The sequence below is a fragment of the Gopherus flavomarginatus genome, chromosome 8 (assembly GCF_025201925.1).
Source record: "Gopherus flavomarginatus isolate rGopFla2 chromosome 8, rGopFla2.mat.asm, whole genome shotgun sequence".
Lineage (NCBI taxonomy): Eukaryota > Metazoa > Chordata > Testudines > Testudinidae > Gopherus > Gopherus flavomarginatus.
This window is the reverse complement of record NC_066624.1, coordinates 22564303-22582296: the sequence shown is the minus strand read 5'-3', so window position 1 is coordinate 22582296 and position 17994 is coordinate 22564303. Positions and strand designations below refer to the sequence as shown.

At 41.8% G+C, this 17994-nt stretch overlaps 2 protein-coding genes across 5 annotated transcripts in view; both read left to right on the top strand.

The window, feature by feature from the left end:
- The window catches only part of LOC127056585 (myotubularin-related protein 8), a 177859-nt gene that overhangs the window by 51820 nt on the left and 108045 nt on the right, over positions 1 to 17994 (top strand). Inside the window, exons 14-15 of one of the 4 annotated variants that reach the window (XM_050964619.1) lie at positions 4056 to 4099; positions 6679 to 6733. The exons of the other annotated variants lie outside the window; for them this stretch is intronic. Of the exons in view, the coding sequence (XP_050820576.1) occupies positions 4056 to 4066 (11 nt within the window). The 3' untranslated portion in view covers positions 4067 to 4099; positions 6679 to 6733. Of the gene's footprint in view, positions 1 to 4055; positions 4100 to 6678; positions 6734 to 17994 lie in introns of those variants that run through there. 4 annotated transcript variants of the gene reach the window in all.
- ASB12 (ankyrin repeat and SOCS box containing 12) lies at positions 6734 to 9919 on the top strand. Its single transcript, XM_050964696.1, has 2 exons — positions 6734 to 7523; positions 9505 to 9919. The coding sequence occupies exons 1-2, from the start codon at positions 6734 to 6736 to the stop codon at positions 9636 to 9638; spliced, it is 924 nt and encodes a 307-aa protein (XP_050820653.1). The 3' UTR covers positions 9639 to 9919.

Here is a 17994-nt window from a genome sequence, read left to right as displayed (position 1 = left end):
AGTGCACTGCTCCGGAAATCGATGGTAGCCTAGGACCATGGACGCACACCACCGAATTAATGTGCCCTAGTGTGGACGTGTAAAATCGATTTTATAAAACCAGTTTTATAAAACCGGTTTTAATAATTTTGATTTTATGCTGTAGTGTAGACGTGGCCTTAGATGTAGGTATATTGTCAAAGCCTTGTTTTTCCTATCAGGTGTTAGGGTAGTTGATTTCTCCTGAAGATACCTTGCATTAACTAAAAGTACAGCAATTAGTAAACTTAATTGATACTTAATTTTTTTAATGAAATCTGCTATTTTCTGTCAATACAGCATATTAACTAAAACTGAGTTAGGATAAAACTGCTTGAGAGTTAAGTTAAATAAACCACTTCTTCGTTCTACTGAAGATTTTGTTTTGCCTATAAAGTATCCAAAATCTTGTGACCCATTTTGTTTAATTCTCTTTGTGGTCTTCACAGTCCTAGAGCCTTTAATATTCCACCTCTCTTATTGGTAGTATAATTTTTATAGGGATTCAGTGTTTTATTTAAATTTAATAGGGCAGTAGAGCTTCATGACAAGTGTAATTTTAAGCTCCATGGCTACGTAAAATGACAAACTGATAGTGTTAAAGGTTGAACTACAAATCTTTTAGTTGGCAAGTTTGAAGATCTCAGATTAGTAACAATTTACATGCAGAATAAAATTGCACAGAAACAAATATTTTGAACGCTCTCATTGTGTGCCATGTGTGGTGAGGTAGCAGAATTGAGCTCTCAGTGAAGCTGTCAACTGTTTGGAGGAGAAACACAGAATCCTCAATTTGGGCCTTCCTGGATCAGTGAACAAGGGGTTAGTCACAAACTCCTTTTCTCAGGAGTTCACAGCATCAAGTAAAGTGCAGTTCTGTTCTGAACAGTGCTTCTCTAAAACTGACAAATCCTGTTTCAATTTCTCTATTAAATCTGCTCAGTTTACAAGTTCAAATGTTTTTCTGAGAACCTGGGCTTTTGAGTTTAAAACAACTTTTTCCCCTTTATATGTCAACACCAATATGTTCTGTGGGCCAAATTAGATCCTCACTTACCTGTCTTCAAGGGGTTTGCATAGGTGTAGCTGCGTGCAACTTAAGAATTCCATTGATACATGAGAGAGAATAGGTTTCAGTTCACTTTTCCATAGCTGTATTGGCTCATCAGAGATGATACAAGTAAAGAACTAAAAATTATTTTTGTCACTGAAGTCAGCAGATCTGTGGCAGAAGAAGATTCTATTTTTATATAGTTACTCTACAGAGTAGAACTGTAACTTAACTGGAACACTTGTGCACACTATAGGCACAAGCATTCCCTTGAAATAATACATTAACATGTAAATGTAACGTGATAGGTGCATGGTGCTTATATGGTAATTAAGGACAGCCCCTGGGACAAGGCACTTGCAATCTAAATTGAGCATCAAAAAGGTGGGATATGGCGGGATATGGGGAAGTGTATGAAATAATAAGACTGTAGAATTGCTAAAGTGTGTTAGTTTTCCACTTGACTTCAGCGGGAAGCAAGACCAACTCTTCTTTTGTATGGGTAAATGAACTAGTGTCATCTGCAAATTTTTTCATCAGTGCTTTTATGTTTACCTCATGATCCTTGATGGAAATGTGAACAGCATCAGGCATAGTACCAGTTCCTGCAGAACCCCATTAGAAACACTCCTGTTCAGTGATGATTCCCCAGTGATGCTACTTTGAGATCTGTAAATTAGCCAGTTCTTAATCTCTTTAATATTTGCTTTATTGATTTAGTATGGTGCTAATATTTTAATCAGAATGTGCTGCTGTACTAAGTCAAACACCTTACAAAAGTCCAAGTATATTATATCTACACAGTTACCTTTATCAAATAAACTTGTAATTTCAATGAATGAAGTCAGGTTTGTTTGACAAAAACTATTTTCCATAAACCATGCTGTCTGGCATTAAGTATATTCCCATCCTTTAATTCTTTATCAATTTAAATCCTATATAAACTTTTTTTGTTGTTTTGTCGCTGGCTGATGTCAGACTAATGAGACTATAGTTACCAAGGTCATTCCACTTGCCCTTTTTGAATATTGACACAATATTAGCACTCTTCCAGTCTTCTGGAATTTTCCCAGTATTCCAAGATTTATTAAAAATTAACATCAGCAGGCCAGAGATTTCCTCAGCCCACTCTTTTAGGAGTCTTAGGTGCATGTTATCCTGGCCTGCTGATTTAAAAATGTTTATCCTAATAAACATTGTTTAACATCATCCTTACTTATTAATGAATTGGAAAGTGCTTTATCATCCTTATGTGATACAAATACAACATCCTACTTTATTTCATTAACAGAATATTGAATACTTCTGCTTTTTTGTCATTATTAACATTTTTATCATCTTTACCTATAATGGGCCTATACCATTGCTAGAATTTCTTTTGTTCCTTATATACTTAAACTCTTGGTACTTTGTGCTGCCAGCTATATATGTTATTTCCCTGATGTCTCTAGCTTTCCTTATCAACTTTCTACTCTTCATAACTTATTTGTATTGATTGCTATCCATTTCCCTTTTTTCCCCATTTATGTTGCTTTTTTAATTTCTGCCTTTACTTCATCACTGAACCAGGTTATGCTTATAGCCCAAGTTGTCCTCTTTCCTGATGTGGCATCATGGCTTCTTGGCCATCCAATAAACTCTTCTTAAACAACTCCCAATTTTCATTCACATTTTTTTCTGTTTTTCCTCCCAATCAATTTTGTTCACAATATTCCTGAGCTTTGGGAAATTAGTCCTTTCCAAGCAATAGATTCTGCTTTATATCATGTTTGGAGTTAGTGACATTCCAAATAGAAAGTCTACAAATATTTCAGTGAATTTCAAATTTCCTGTAGTAATAATTCTTAGTGTTGCATAGCACTTAACAATTTTCAGTGTTGCACAAACTAAAATTCTGACTATGCCACTTGTTGAAGGGTTAAAAAAATGGGGGGGAGGCTTCCTTATCAGAGTACCCCTTGATTTAGTTCTTATATTGGAGATCTTTCTCCTGGATAATTTGGGTTTTTTCTTGCTATCTCATAGCTCTGATAATGCTGCTTCAGACTGTCAGATAATTACTCCCCCACCTCAAAAGGTTTAAAATGAACTGGCTAAGATAAAATTACACTCCTGCCTGCTGACAGCTTTTGATAATATTGTTCAAACACTGCTAATCCTCCTCCTTCCAAGGTACTGGAGATTTTTGCCTTGTTGCATGCTGCTTAATTTTGTAATATCAAAGAGGTGGTTGGGAAGGTGGGTGTATACTGGTTCATATGTCTGAAAACCATCTTCAGTAAAGCATCATGAAAACTGGCTCATATGAGAACACACACACAGACACATACAGAGCATTCTCCTTTTAGAAATGAGGGCAGGCCAGTTGTCAGCTCAATCTCTCCATAGGTTAATAATAAAAGAAACTGAAAGCTTGGAAATCAGTGGCAGTTGCTCTGAAGGTGCAAAAGGTGTCGGGGGAGAGGGGAGATTAGAGGCTGAGAGAACATAGGTTTAAATGGTAGGAGAGCACGGAGCAAGACTTAGAGATCTCAAAGCCTGCCAATGTTGGTGTAAGTCCAGGGCAGGAAACTGACCAGCAATCTAGTTAAGAAATATATTCAAGTCTTCATAAAAGTGACTGACTTTGGAGGAGATGAAATGAAACAAATGTATTGTGTGTGTCTGGTCTGTGCTCATATCTTGGTCCTCCACAGCATCTGCATGATTATCCCCCCCATTCTCTAAAAGCGTCACCAACCCACCCCTCTATATTTACCCTTCTAAGTGAGAACTTTCCAAGAATGGAAGTAGTAAGATAAAACGCCTGTGGGGCTAAAATTAGCCCGAGAGCCCTGGCCTTTATCCCTTCTAGTGGCATTTCAGCTGTGTGCCTGACAACCTGCGTTGCTTCAGTTCTGAACTGAACTGGTGCCCTGTTCTTGGGTGAGGTTTATCCTCCTGGGAAGATCGTGTCTTCTTTTTTTTTCTTTTTTTTTAATGGTGAAAGAGAATTAGCACTGGGACAAGCTGCCTGCTTCACAGCACTAGGTGAGCATCAACTACCTCACAGAGGTAAGACAGCCACATAATAATGGCCAGGCAGCTTTGGCAACTTTAAAGTAACTTGGTAACCACAGCTTTAAATATGTAAGTATATGTAAGTTAAATATGTAACTATCTGAAGATCAAACATGCGCATGTTTTGCTTCAATGTATAGATGATATCTCATTTTTGGCTATTCTGATCAGTAATTATATGAAATATGTTTCTCACTACAGTATTTACACTAGCAAAGTGTCACTGCATGGATGCTTTTGCACACTATTCTAATACATTGATTTGTTGTTAGTAAATATTACAGCTGTCCTTTGTTTTCAATATCTTTTCCCTTTAAGTATAGTTGTGCATTCCTTTCAAATCAAGTCCTATGTTTAAAAAAATCAGTTGTGCATAATTTTCATGTTTCTCCTCTAGAACTCCAAGTCTTCATTGCTGTATTAACGTAGGGTAATTGTTTGTTTGAAACAAGTTTAGAAGATACAGACGCAACAGATTAATGTATTTACAAACTGCCACAAAACTTACTCAACTAATTCAGAAAATGTAGCTGCTAAGATGGAATGGTACATGGGAACCTTCTTAGATCAAGGCATAGACTAGGTTTTTTTTATCGGAGCTTTAGTTAAAAATAAGAAAATGACAGCTGTTGAATGTCATTTTAATGCGTAGTTTTGGACCATAACTAAATTTGTCTGCTTTTAATAAAGTGAGATAAATGAGCTTCTGTTCCAAACTCAGCATTTCCTTCACTAATACAATCCCTAATTATTTGGGTGGGGGGTGCTAACCCTGCCCCAGGTCTCCAGTTGTTTACATCTAAGTAGATACCCACTAGCTTTGTATTATGAAATGTATCATCCAATTACTAGCATCATTCTTGTCATAGATGTGTTTGCAGGAATAGACTAGTTGCATAATGCAGCTGAATTGACAAATAGAGAATTTCAGCTCCTAATAAAAGTATTTGCAGGAATCATTTAGGAGAAGGAATGGATAGAGCTGTTAATGATGCATCTTCTGTTAAAGGAAATTCTAGATGCTTTGGGATTGGAATGTGTCAAGAATTCCTTCTGCCCTTCCCTAAGTTATAGCATTTCACAGCTGGTCAGATGCATTGTGGGGGATTTCACATTCCTCAGAAGCATTAGGAATTGGCCAGGGCAGAGGCTAGATACCAGATTAACTGGATCAATGGACTGAGCCCATACGGCAAACCTCCATATTCCATTACAGCTGCTGTGTAAAAGAAACAATTGTCAGACATTTCCCCTGTCTATAAGACAAATGTAAATGCAGCTTGGTTCTGCAATCCTGCTCAGGGATAGGAAAAACCTGCTCTGTAAAACAGTAGTTCTCCTGGGTCCCCAACAAGTTTCATGGGTCTGTCAAGCAGGACTAGTGTTAGACACACTGGGGTCTAGGGCAGAAAGCTGAAGTCCCATTGCCTGGGGCTGAAGCCCAGGACCTGAGCCCTGCCACCAAGCAGAAGCCTGAGCAACTTAGCTTCATGGTGTGCTCTGTGGTGTGGAGCCCCAGGAAGTTGCCCTGCTTTCTACCCTTTTAATGCTGGCCCTGGCTTTTATATGCAGAAAACCAGTTGTGGCACAAGTGGGTCATGGAGTTTTTATTGCATGTTGGGGAGGCCTCCGGGGGAAAAAAAAAAGGTTGAGAACCCCTGCTGTAAGAGATTTAGCTGCTTGTATATTTACTTCAGAAAGTCCCTTACTACCCTTTCTGAAAATGCTTAATTAGAATTTCATTTTTAATTAATGCTACAATTCTCTTTTAAATAATAGTAATAATAATACAACATGGCTATTCCAGTCACTTAAAAATTGCAAGACAGAAAAAAGATCCAGGCTTGTTGTCTATTGTACCTGTAAATGTCAGTAACACTGCCAGCTCCTAAAACTTCTTGAGAATGTTATCTAGGTCTCAAAGTGCTTTGCAAAAGTGGCTGTTGGCTAAGCATTATTCTTCCCATTCTACAGATCGTGTTTGCTGAGGCAAGGTGAGCTTAAGGGCCAGATTTTCAAAATTGTTCAGCATCCAACAACTCCCATTAAGAAAAATGGGAGCTAGTGAGTCCTGAGCACTTTTGTAAATGTAGCTGCCTCATTTAGCAGTTGGATGATGAACTCTTCCAAAAATCTAGCCTTAAGTGACTTCCCCAGAGCCATACAACAGGACGGTACTGAAGCCAAGTCTTGTGAATCCTAGCTCCATGCCTAATCCAGAACCCTCCTCCTTCATCCTCAAAAATTCCATACAAAACCAGGATAAGAATTAGTAGTAGATGCCACAGTGATTGTTGCTTTCTGAATACCTACATGGATGTGTGTAGGTTGAGGTTTCACAGCCCATGCTCATACTGGAGCATTGGTCCAGATCTTTTTGTCATAAAACGTGGTTTTCCCTGGGAAAATGTAAGTGTTTGTCTGAGGAAGGAATGACTATAAGGTAATTATTTTGTCCTTGTGCTTCTCCGCTTGCGTCTGAGATTCCCCAGAGCAGAGAATGAAGCTGTTTTTAGAGCTAGTTCCTAATCCTGTTTCTTGTTCCATAGATCTCATGCTTTACACAGTTCATGATGAGAGTTATACTTAAGAGACAAACCAAAAATGAATCTAATGGATGTAAGCAAAATCTTCTCCATGCTCCAGCCCAGAGAAAATGAAGATGATAATGGAGAAAGACAAGAACTGAACCAAGCAGCATCCCAGGATGATTATGAAACTCTTGATGAACTCTTGTGCCAAGACAGATACAAAACATTTATTAACAGCAGAAGTGGTTGGGGGATACTGGGGACCCCACTTCGCCTGGCAGCTTCAAAGGGCCATCTGAGAAGTTTAGAAGTTCTCTTGGCCCATGGAGCAGAAGTAGACAGCCTAGATGTGAAAGCGCAAACTCCGCTATTCACTGCTGTTAGTAATGGCCACCTAGATTGTGTCAAAGCACTATTGGAGGCAGGGGCCAGTCCTTCTGGCAGCATCTACAATAACTGTTCTCCACTGCTCACGGCCTCTAGAGATGGAGATGTCAGCATTCTGCAAGAACTCTTAGACTATGGGGCAGAAGTCAATGTTAAAGCTAGAGTCCCAGAGTGGGCTGCCAACTCTGCAGCTTGCTCAGGCCCTTTATATCTCTCAGCGGTCTATGGACATCTGGAGTGTTTTAAAATGCTGCTGCTTTATGGAGCAGATCCCAATTACAACTGCACTGATAAGAAAATGATTGCACGAATCAAGCAGCCCAAGACTGTGCTTGAAATTTGCCTGAGACATGGTTGTGGGAGTGAATTCACAAAACTGCTCATTGATTTTGGAGCCAATGTGTACTTACCAAACATCGCAGGAGATAAGATCTCGCCGACTAGTAAGGCATTGGCGCTGCTGATCAGGGAAAGAGGTAACTTGTACGCACGGCCATAGATTGGAAACTTGCACTAGCCTTACAGCTTTGATAGTACATCACTTGGGTAGTACGCCAATTTTCAAAAAAGCAACTTGAGATCAGTTTGAGTAAGGGCTTTTTGCTAGCCTAAATTTCCTTGGAGTTTCAGGTGGGCACAGGGTTTTTTTTCTTCAGTTCCTGTCCTAACCTGTTGGGTGGTGTTGCTGGCGGCTAGTAACTGCTACTTTTCACCCCAGAAGTAGTTGCATTCTTCAGGATAAAACAATGAACTGATGCTAAATCTACTAGCTGCCTATTGGTTGGTCAGGTTAAAACACACAACGTTGCTTGCTTTTCCCAAGTGCTTCCCAGAAACTTGCTGTTGCTAAAGAAGGTACAGTTTCGAGATGAGGCCATTGGTGACATAGCTGTGAATGTAGATCACACGAGACTCCACCTCACCATCACCTAGAGTAGGGGTTCTCAAACTGGGGGTCGGGACCCCTCGGGGGCATGAGGTTATTACACAGGGGGTTCGTGAGCTGTCAGCCTCCACTCCAAACCGCGCTTTGCCGCCTGCATTTATAATGGTGTTAAATATATAAAGTGTGTTTAATTTATAAGGGAGGGTGGGTATAATACTCAGAGGCTTGCTGTGTGAAAGGGGTCATCAGTAAAAAAAGTTTTGAGAGCCATTGACCTAGAGTTTTCACATTAAGAGCCAATGAGCCTGTAGTAGCTTCACCACAAGACTCCTCTGCATTCAAAGCTGTTTAACTCCTTCACTTCCTTCTCCCACCACCAAATCTTCAGTACATGGAGTACCTAAAAGGAAGGTTACCTTCCTCCCCTCCATCAATATAGCCTGGTCTGAAAATCTCCACTGCCACAACCCAACTGAGTTGACTGCAGAAAATGTTGCCACAGCAAGGAGTAAGGGTGAATCTGGAGGGAAGACAAGATGATCAAAGTCAGTATGGCCAGGAACCAAATCAAACTGATACTCAGGATTCTCCTTCCTTCCCCCCCCCCCCCCGTTATTATCAAGTGCCAAAGTGGGTGAACAGGTACCGTGATCTCAGCAGTTTGCTACAGACATTGGATCAATTAGTGTCTTGTGGAGGGGGCAGCAAGAGGAGTAGAAATATACATAGGAACAATTAGTATTTGTTCCTATGTATTAGTTTAATAGTTTAATGTATTAGTTTAATAGTTCCAATTAGTATCTTCCAGAATCTGAAAGAGAATGTGGGAGGAAGGGGATGGAAGATGGGGGTGGAGGAGAAGAGGATGGCTAGACACATTAACTTCATCCTCTTGATGTTCTCCTCAAAGTGCTTCTGAACAGAATTTGCCACCAGTGCAGCTCCACTGTTGGTAGCAAGTGTGGCAGGATTCGTGTAGACAGGGCTCTGGTACTTTTACAAACCTAACATGCTCTTAGCAAAGTTAGGTGATGCCAGTGGCAGTGCTAGTGTCTGGTTCTCCCACTGTTGTTGTTATCCCACAGAGCTGCACTTGTACTAGTGTGAGACTGCCCTAAAATTGTCAGTGTGGGTACAGCACTTGTGAAACCCCCGTAGCTAAGCTCATCATTTAACATGTTGAGTAGCCCAGCCACAGCAAGGAGCTTGTCCCATGTCCCTGCCTTTGAGGAAAAAACTGAAAGGGGAAAAGCTATAACAAGAAGAAGGTTTCCAGACAAGTTACTTCCTGTGTATATAGTGGCATGGAGATGCAGGACCTTGATGCCTCAGTGAGCTTGTAAGTGTGTGACCATATGACCGGGGGCATGAGGGGGAGAGAATGTGTGAATTTATTCATTTAAAATGTTGCAGTTGCCAGCCCCTTTATGGCTAGTCGAAAGCCAAGCAGAATATAACTGCACGAGGAGTGTGCTGTGAGAGAGACTCATTCTAGATGCTCTCTTTGCTTAAGGCAGAAGGTTTGGAATGTCCTGAAAGTTTACAGTCATTTTTTCCCCCTTCTTGTGCAGCTCATCCAAAATCCTTGATGTCTCAGTCCAGGCTGGCTGTCAGGAAGCTTCTGAAACTGACCAACAGCGCATGTGCCATATATCAGCTGGGCATCCCACCTGTGCTAGTGAACTACCTCAAACATCAATCTTAAGGGAAGATCAGAGCAACAGTTTTGAAGACAAAGTTCTATGTAATGAGTTGACCACCTCGATAAAGAGCCATTGTGGAGTAGCAATTATGCAGTACATGGTAGCCATAATTCAGTCATCATGACTTGCCGTGTGTGTGTTTGCTTAAATTACATCTCCAAAAGGCAGCTTTGCTTTATTGGAACAAACCAGACAAACTGGTAAAAGGTGATAGCAGTAGATGAAGATGGAAAAGAACGTGCCTCTAGCAGTGCATTGAATGGACTGAAGAATGTTAGAAAAATATCTGGTTTAAGTATTTTATATCATTTTGGTGTTATACCCTCATAACTTAATCCTCTTACACCTTATTTCTTACAATCAGATTCAAAAAATGTCTGTCTGGCTATGCCAGAACGTGAAAGGCAAGTCTGGCTTTCTCTCTTACTTTTATGAGGGAGAGGACAGGAGGGACAATAGGGTAAAGAGTGCTGGTCTTTGCTCTGTGTTGTGGCTTTAGTTGCACGCAGTTATCCATCTTGTTTTTTTAAAAACACCTCTTTCCTGGAAAGCTGTAGAAGTGCACCTCAGCCCTTCTGAGCTGGGGCTGAAAGCTACAGCTAGACTTGTGATTTACATCAGAATTGTGTGTGTGTGTGAATTCAGAGCTGGTGAACTTTGTCAGAGCTGGAGATTGGAGCCCTCGGAGCACTCTACAAAGGATATGTCTTCATTACCCGCTGGATCAGCGGGTAGCGATTGATCCAGCAGGGATCGATTTATTGCAACTAGATGCGATAAATTGACCCCCAAGTGCTCTCTCGTTGACTCCTGTATGCCAGCGCCATGACAGGTGCAGGCAGAGTTGACGGGAGAGCGGCAGCAGTCAACTCACTGCAGTGAAGACACCACGGTAAGTCGATCTAAGTACGTCAACTTCAGCTACATTATTCACATAGCTGAAGTTGCGTAACTTAGATCGATTTCCCCTCCACCCCCCCCCCCGGTTTGGCCAGGGCAAAGAGCACTGTGGCAATGTGGATGGAGAACAGCAGTGCAAGCTCTCATACCCTTCCTCACTAACATACCTTACTCTTTGCCCTGGTCTACACTGGCGGGGAAGGGGATCGATCTAAGTTACACAGCTTCAGCTACGTGAATAATGTAGCTGAAGTTGATGTACTTAGCTCAACTTACCGTGGTGTCTCCACTGGGGCGAGTCAACTGCTGCCACTCCCCCGTCGACTCCTGTACACCAGCACCGCGAGAGGTGCAGGCAGAATTGACGGGAGAGAGCTCGGGGGTCGATTTATCGCATCTAGACTATATGCAATAAATCGATCCCTGCTGGATCAATCGCTGCCTGTCAATCTGGCGGGTAGTGAAGACATACCCTTTGTAATTCCCATGGGGGTCAGAAGGTGGCCATTCAGTCTTTGGCCTCTGCTGACACTGATAAATGGGGCTAATCAGTACCTGATATGGACAACTATAGCACTGAGCAAATGCTTAGTAATATAGACAGTAATCATAGTCCACAGAACAGCCATCAACTGGTAATACCTTCCAATCCTGGGCTGGATTTGAAATGGTGACTGAGGCCACGTCCAGACTAGGAATTAAAATCGATTTTAGATACGCAACTTCAGCTACGAGAATAACGTAGCTGAAGTCGAATTTCTAAAATCGAGGTACTCACCAGTCTGGACGGCGCGGCATCGATGTCCGCGGCTCTCCGCGTCGATTCCGGAACTCCGTTCGGATTGATGGAGTTCCGGAATCGATGTAAGCGCGCTCGGGGATCGATACACCGCGTCCAGACTAGACGCGATATATCGATCCCCGAGCAATCGATTTTAACCCGCCGATGCCGCGGGTTAGTCTGGACGAGGGCTTAGAGGCAAAAGGCTGTTTCATATGCAGTCCCCTGAGCCCTCCTCCCTTCCCATATGTAACTTTTTAAAGACTCAAAAGACTTTTTTTAAAGACTCAAATACATTGTTCAATCTTCTCCTTAAAGATGGTTCAAGGCAGGATTAAGGGGAGAGAATTTTCATCCAATCTCTTGTGTGCATATGAATCTACAATCTTTTTAAAAAGTATGTTGTTGTGATTAAACTATTCAGGCCTATATGGTAAAATACCATTTCACTGTTAGCGGAAGAGATAGGAAGCCCTCTTGGTGCTGTATGTAAATCCAAATTTGGCACAATATTAGTTGGGAACGTGACTCTGGCTGATAACAGAAATGTCTAGGCTTAAACTTAGCATGGCTAAAGTCGGCAAAGCAAGTGTTCGCGAACTTTCACCTCGGCTCCAGATAGCTCTTTGGTTCAATCTCGTTCAGGCCCCTTTTATTCACTGAAGGGTTTTGCTCACATGCTGGCTGCTGTTCATACAACTGCCCAGATTTGCCTGTGAGCAACGGAACTGGTGCATGAACAAACATATTCAGTATTCCTATACACTACCATTGTGTGTGTTTGCTGTTAATTAATCTCTTGTTTAAAAAGCTTCAGCCAGCCAATCAAAGAACAAAATCAATCCCCCTATGACCAATCACACACAGGCATAGGATGAAATGTGTTTACAAACACTGTTCTTTAAACTGTTACAAATAATAAAAACCATCATAAAATTTAGTCTGCTGGTGAATAGAAAAAAGAGCTAAATTTATTGGCAACCCCAATTTGACTGCCCACAAAATATATATACTAGCTCATGCAGCCAGAAAGACAGTCTAAGCATGAGCCTGGGATCTATACGAGTTCTCATTGTGACTCTAACAGTGACTCTTGTTGTGGCCTTGGCCAAACCACTTAATCTCTTTGTGCTTCATCCCTGCATGAGAAATAGGGATAACACTAATGCCTAGAGCTTGTACAACATTTTAGCAATCTAGGGGCTTTACAAAAGTCAGTAAGTATCATTATCCTCGGGGCACAGAGTGGTGAAGTGACTTACCCAAGGTCACTTGGCAAGGCAGTGGCAGAGCCAAGAGGAGACTTCATTAACACATCTACACTACTCACTTCTGTCAGCATAGCTGTGTTGGCCAGGGGCGTGAAGAGGTGTGATTTGTGACCTACATGTTCTGCTGTCAAAACCCCTATTGTGCACATAGTTATACCAGCCAAACTGCACTTTTACCAGGAGAGCTTTTTATGCTTGGGTGGGTGAGCAGGATAAGCTACGCTGGCAAGGGGATGATATGAGCAGTGTCCACCCTAGGAGCACTTTGCCAGTCTAGTATACCTATACCGGCAAAGTGCTCTTTGCGTAGCCACGTCCAGGTCTCCTGAGTCTCAGTCCAGTACTCTAGCCACTAGAGACACTGCCTCCGTTACTTACCTACCTCGCAGGGCTGGTGGTGAGGATTGGGTAATGCTTTTAAGATGAAAAGCTGTCTTTGTGCTAAGTGTTATGTGCAGTAACAACTTAACTTAGCTATTAAATCTCTAAATGGCATGAACTAGGGCCACCTCTTTAGAATAGGACCTACAAAATTCTATTTGATAATACAGCCATTAAATGTGTGTTGTGAAAAACCAAAGCAGCTAATACTATGGGAGAGGGGAGCTTTTCCTCCCCATTTCTAGTGAACCTTAGTTTGTGAGGCTTTGTCTATGATAGAAGGGTGCAATAGTTTAGCTATTTTTTTATCCTTACTATTTTAATTGACTTCATTCAATTGCACTTTTCTAGTGTAGACGAAGCCTTAGATTTAATTCACTCTCAGGCCCCTCTGCCACATGCTGTGTCAGCTCTGAGTGAATTTTAATGCCCGAGTACTGAACTGCTGGAAAATGGAGACTTATGAATAATGTCCTGACCCAGCCTCATAATTAGAGGTGCCAAGCAGATCAGTGCACCATGACTCATGGAGGTTATGTCTGCTTTGGAGCAGAGGATGTAATTTCCAGCTCAGGTACACAGACTTGAATTAGCTTTGACTAAGCTACCATAGTAAAAAAAATAGAAGTGTTGCTATGGTGGTGCAAGCTGTGGGGTGGGCTAGCTACCCTGAGTACAATCTCATCTGAAACTTTAGATATGTACGCGGGGGACTAGCCTGTTATATCGCTTATGCTGCCCTGACTACACTTCTGTTTTTAGGTGCTGGCTTTATCAGCGCTAGCATGGATACCCTACCATAGCTAGAAATTACTCCAGCTCCAGTGTAGATGTACCCTGAGAGAGGTCGGTGCAGAGTACATGGCATTGGACAAGCAGTTCCGATAATATAAAAAGCTGGCTCCACTTCAGACCAGACCTGGACCAAAAGGAACCTGTCCTGACACTAGAAACAATTCTATTAACACTCTCCCCCCTGCCCCTACTTTTGCTGCAATGCTGCCTCTGCATTTCCAGGGTCTGGTTGAGAATGGAAATTGGAGATGTTGGATAATCGGGAGAGAGGATGCTACTTCTGGCTAGAGTGGGAGAAACAAGCCCTGAAATCTCCTGAGAGCCTCTCTTATCCCAAACATGCTGCAGATCCAGGTGTCTTAGGCCAGTGACTGGACTTCTGGGTGCTTATCCATCCCTCCTCCACCTATCTTTCCTGATTCCCACTCTTTAAAATGTGAGCTGGGCCCAGGCTTACACCCTGGATGGAACCGTGGTAGTGTTTGGGGAAGTTCAGGTCCCTCTCTACTTGCAGACAAAGCCTCGAATGTCACCAATATTTAAACCTTGCTTTACAAATGCTCATCTCACAAAGAATGTATTTATCTGTCTGAGGTATTTTATTAGACCCTTGCCTTGCTTTCTAAATGCTGTGTAAGTCAAGCATAGCGAAAGTGGTTACCTATGTTAGCAAACAGTCTGAGACACCACTTTAACAGTTTGTGTGTCCACACCCCAGAATCCTAACTGAAACGGCTCTTTGGAAATTCCACTCAGATAGCTCAGTGTAGCTGTCTTTAAGCTGGGTCTACTACTAAGCCAACAACTGACTGAAATAGGAAACTAAAACCACTGCACTCCCCCCGCCCACAAGTTATCAGCACAGACACCTGTAACATTATCTGGATTCATCGCATAGTGCCCACCCATCATGACTGGCAGAAGTTCTGTTGACATGAACATACAGCTGTTTTGCCCATGGGTGGAAGTACTTACAGTTCACTGTGATGCAATTGGTCTTAGATGCTGGACACCACCAGTAAAGCCTTTAATCTTTTATATTACCCACCCACATAGTCTGAAGCCACATTGTGCCAGGGGCTGTACAAAAACATAGCCAATTACAGTCCATACCCCAAACTCTAGAAGACACTGGTGGATGACACAAACAAGTGGGTCAGGAGGGGTTGAAGGAGGTGAGGATTGAGAGACAAATATAAGTAGGATATTTTAGCACAGACTGGCTATGTGCATAAAGCTATACCACACTGTAGATGTAATCACAACTCGCAACAGTCAAGTCTCTTCTCTCTGGCCTTGGCTGCAAAAGAGAAACCTGGAATGTTAATCACCAGCACACCAGTAATACAACTGGCGTGTCCACATTAAAGTGCTCCTTTGAGTGTACATTTGTGCCAGTGCTGCATTTGGATTGCTCGCTTTCTGATATACTTTCTCTTAGGAGCCCACGCAAGCAAAAAACCACGATGTGATGCCCAGACGTGCTGGGTGCCTTCCAAACAACAGAGTATCTGCCCCAGCGAGCTCCCAAACTAACTGTAGACAGGACACAACAAGGCAGGGTAATGAAAGAGTAGGGAGACAGCGGAGGGAAGAAATGGGGAATATCAAGATGACAAGATTACTCGGTGAGACACCACGTGATGGAAAAAAGAAGTTTGTTTTAAAGAGGACAGAGGTGGGTAAAATGATCTAACAGAAGACGACCTGGCAGACTGTTGTTTATTGCTGTAACACCCAGGACCCCATTGTGCTAGGCACTGTACAAACACAGAACACAAAATCCCTACCCCAAAGATCTTACAGTCTAAGTAGTTTGGTTGTAAGCTCTATCATCTGCCCTACTTCATGAGGCTTCCAGCTCTGCTGTGTGTGTAATCAAACACTGAGGTCTTCTTAGCCTCAAACTGCACCCTCCCTGGTGCATGAACTAACAATAACAGTTCCCAGAGGTCTGAGTTAGAAATCATTGTTGCAAAATGTTGTGAGGAGGCGATTTCCTAACTGCTTTATAAGCTAAATAAGTGAAAGTTGCCTGGTTGGTTCCTCCTGTGGGGAAGGTGAATGATGCTATTGGAAACGTGTTAAATAGGTAAATGCTCAAAACTGGCATTATATGCAGATACCCATTACACTCTTAACAGATGTTGCAAACAGCAGGTGGTTACTATACACTTGATTTTGTATCGCTGCCTTTAAATATGTACAGCGAAACAGTATTTAACTCTTCAGAGGCGCATGCTATATGTGGCACATCATGCACATAGTAGCAAAGAGTTGAAGAATGAATGGGTTTCAGAAATGTGGTGCTTTGTTTTAATACAAATATTATTGCTCAGGTGGTATAAAGTATGACAGAACACGCCTGCCAAATCTGCAGGGGGCACTTCCCTTAGATTCAGAACCACAAGATGTCACTGTTGTCCATTCACAGCCAGATGCTTGTGCACTTACCTGGCAGTTTAATGTCTTGACTTTTAGGGCTTTTATTCTGTGTCCAGATTTGGCAGGATATCTCTTATGTTCATGTTGTATTATATTCGTATCCCAAACCTCACTGTTAACTAAGTACTGGTTAAGATAGATACAACGGAAAGCTCTCAAGACACCGTGTAACTGCAAGAGTGGTTTATGATGCCATCAGATACTCAGGATGTATAGCAGCTCTCTTCAGTTTCCCTGAGTTGTGTTTTCTGTAAGATATAAACAAACTTCACTTGCTCCTAGTCTTTACTGAAATATTATGCAAAACATCCCTCTGGTGTGGGCTTCAGTAAGATTATATTTGTTTGCAAAACACAGACAGGAACAGAACAAAGTTTTGCATTATTTATAGGCTTACAATCTAATTGTTATTTCAAGGGTTATGGAATCTATTACTCAACATCTATTAGGCTGTGAAAGGATCTCCGAGGGGAAACAATAGGAACCTCCTAGCTAGGCATATTTAAAATTAGACTGGACACAAAAAACAACAACTAGAAAATATACTGTAAGGAACAATTGTGTGTTGTCCGGGATATGGGCTGGATGGTCTTAATAGGCCTTGCCCATTTTTAGATTTTATGAAGCAGTCTGTTCTTGAGTAGTGAGGTGATGACTTAAGATATAACTTATTCACCTAGTTCAGTTTGTTTGTACACTGAAGTCCTGGTCTTAAATACTGTGCCATTTGCCATTTGTTTTCTTTGCACACTGTAAACCAATCCCAGCCATGCCATCATAAAGACCCACTAAAATAGATGAGTGCATATTCTGTACTCTGTTAATACCAATTGCTGCCAGTGCTGGAGGAGAAACCCAGCAGCAGTATCTTTCAACTTGCTGGTAAGGCCAAACAAATTCCTACTGAGACGTGTTTCTTGGCAGCCTGCTGGTGGCAGGTAACACTGTCACACTGCTCACAAATGGCATGGTGATCCTTTTGTGATGCTAAGTCTTCTGATAGGCTTGGTGATATATTGGTGTCATTGAGGGCAATAATGCTATTCAGACTGTGAATTGAGTTATCTCAGTCTGAGGCTACGTCTACACTACAGCATAAAATCGAAATTACTAAAACCGGTTTTATAAAACCGATATTATAAAATCGATTTTATGCGTCCTCGCTGGGGCACATTAATTCGGTGGTGTGCGTCCATGGTCCTAGGCTACCATCGATTTCTGGAGCGGTGCACTCTGGGTAGCTACATTAAAGGAATGAGACCAATAACTTCGATTTCCGTCCACACTAACCCTAAATCGATATAGTAATATCGATTTTAGGGTTACTCCTCTCGTTGGGGAGGAGTACAGAAATCGATTTTAAGAGCCCTTAAAATCGATTTAAAGTGCCTTGTAGTGTGGACGGGTACAGAGTTAAATCGATTTAACGCTGTTTAAATCAATTTAACTGTGTAGTGTGGACCAGGCCTCAGTGAATATACCTACTGATGTCCTTGGAAGATTAATTTTATAGTGGGGATTTTTAAACTTGTGGTCACTTTATAATTACATGGTTAGTAGCACATACTAGCAATTGCCCATTCTTCTCAATGCCCTAGGGTGGATCGTCCCCTATGTGTCTGCAGATCAAGACTCATTTCACCTGTTAGATCTGTTAGATCAGCTTCTATCTGGTCTTGTACTTTGTTCTATCTCCTCAACTCCATAGGGTGTCCCAGCAAAAGATAATGCTGACCTTGTCAGTATTACTTTGTGGGGTCTGAACCAGTGTCCAGCGACAGCTCT

Bases quoted from the DNA above. Each gene is read 5' to 3' on its own strand.
- ASB12 (XM_050964696.1), top strand. From the start codon at position 6,734: ATGAATCTAATGGATGTAAGCAAAATCTTCTCCATGCTCCAGCCCAGA. The intron at 7,524-9,504 runs GTAACTTGTACG...CTTCTTGTGCAG, and splicing joins GCTGCTGATCAGGGAAAGAG to CTCATCCAAAATCCTTGATG.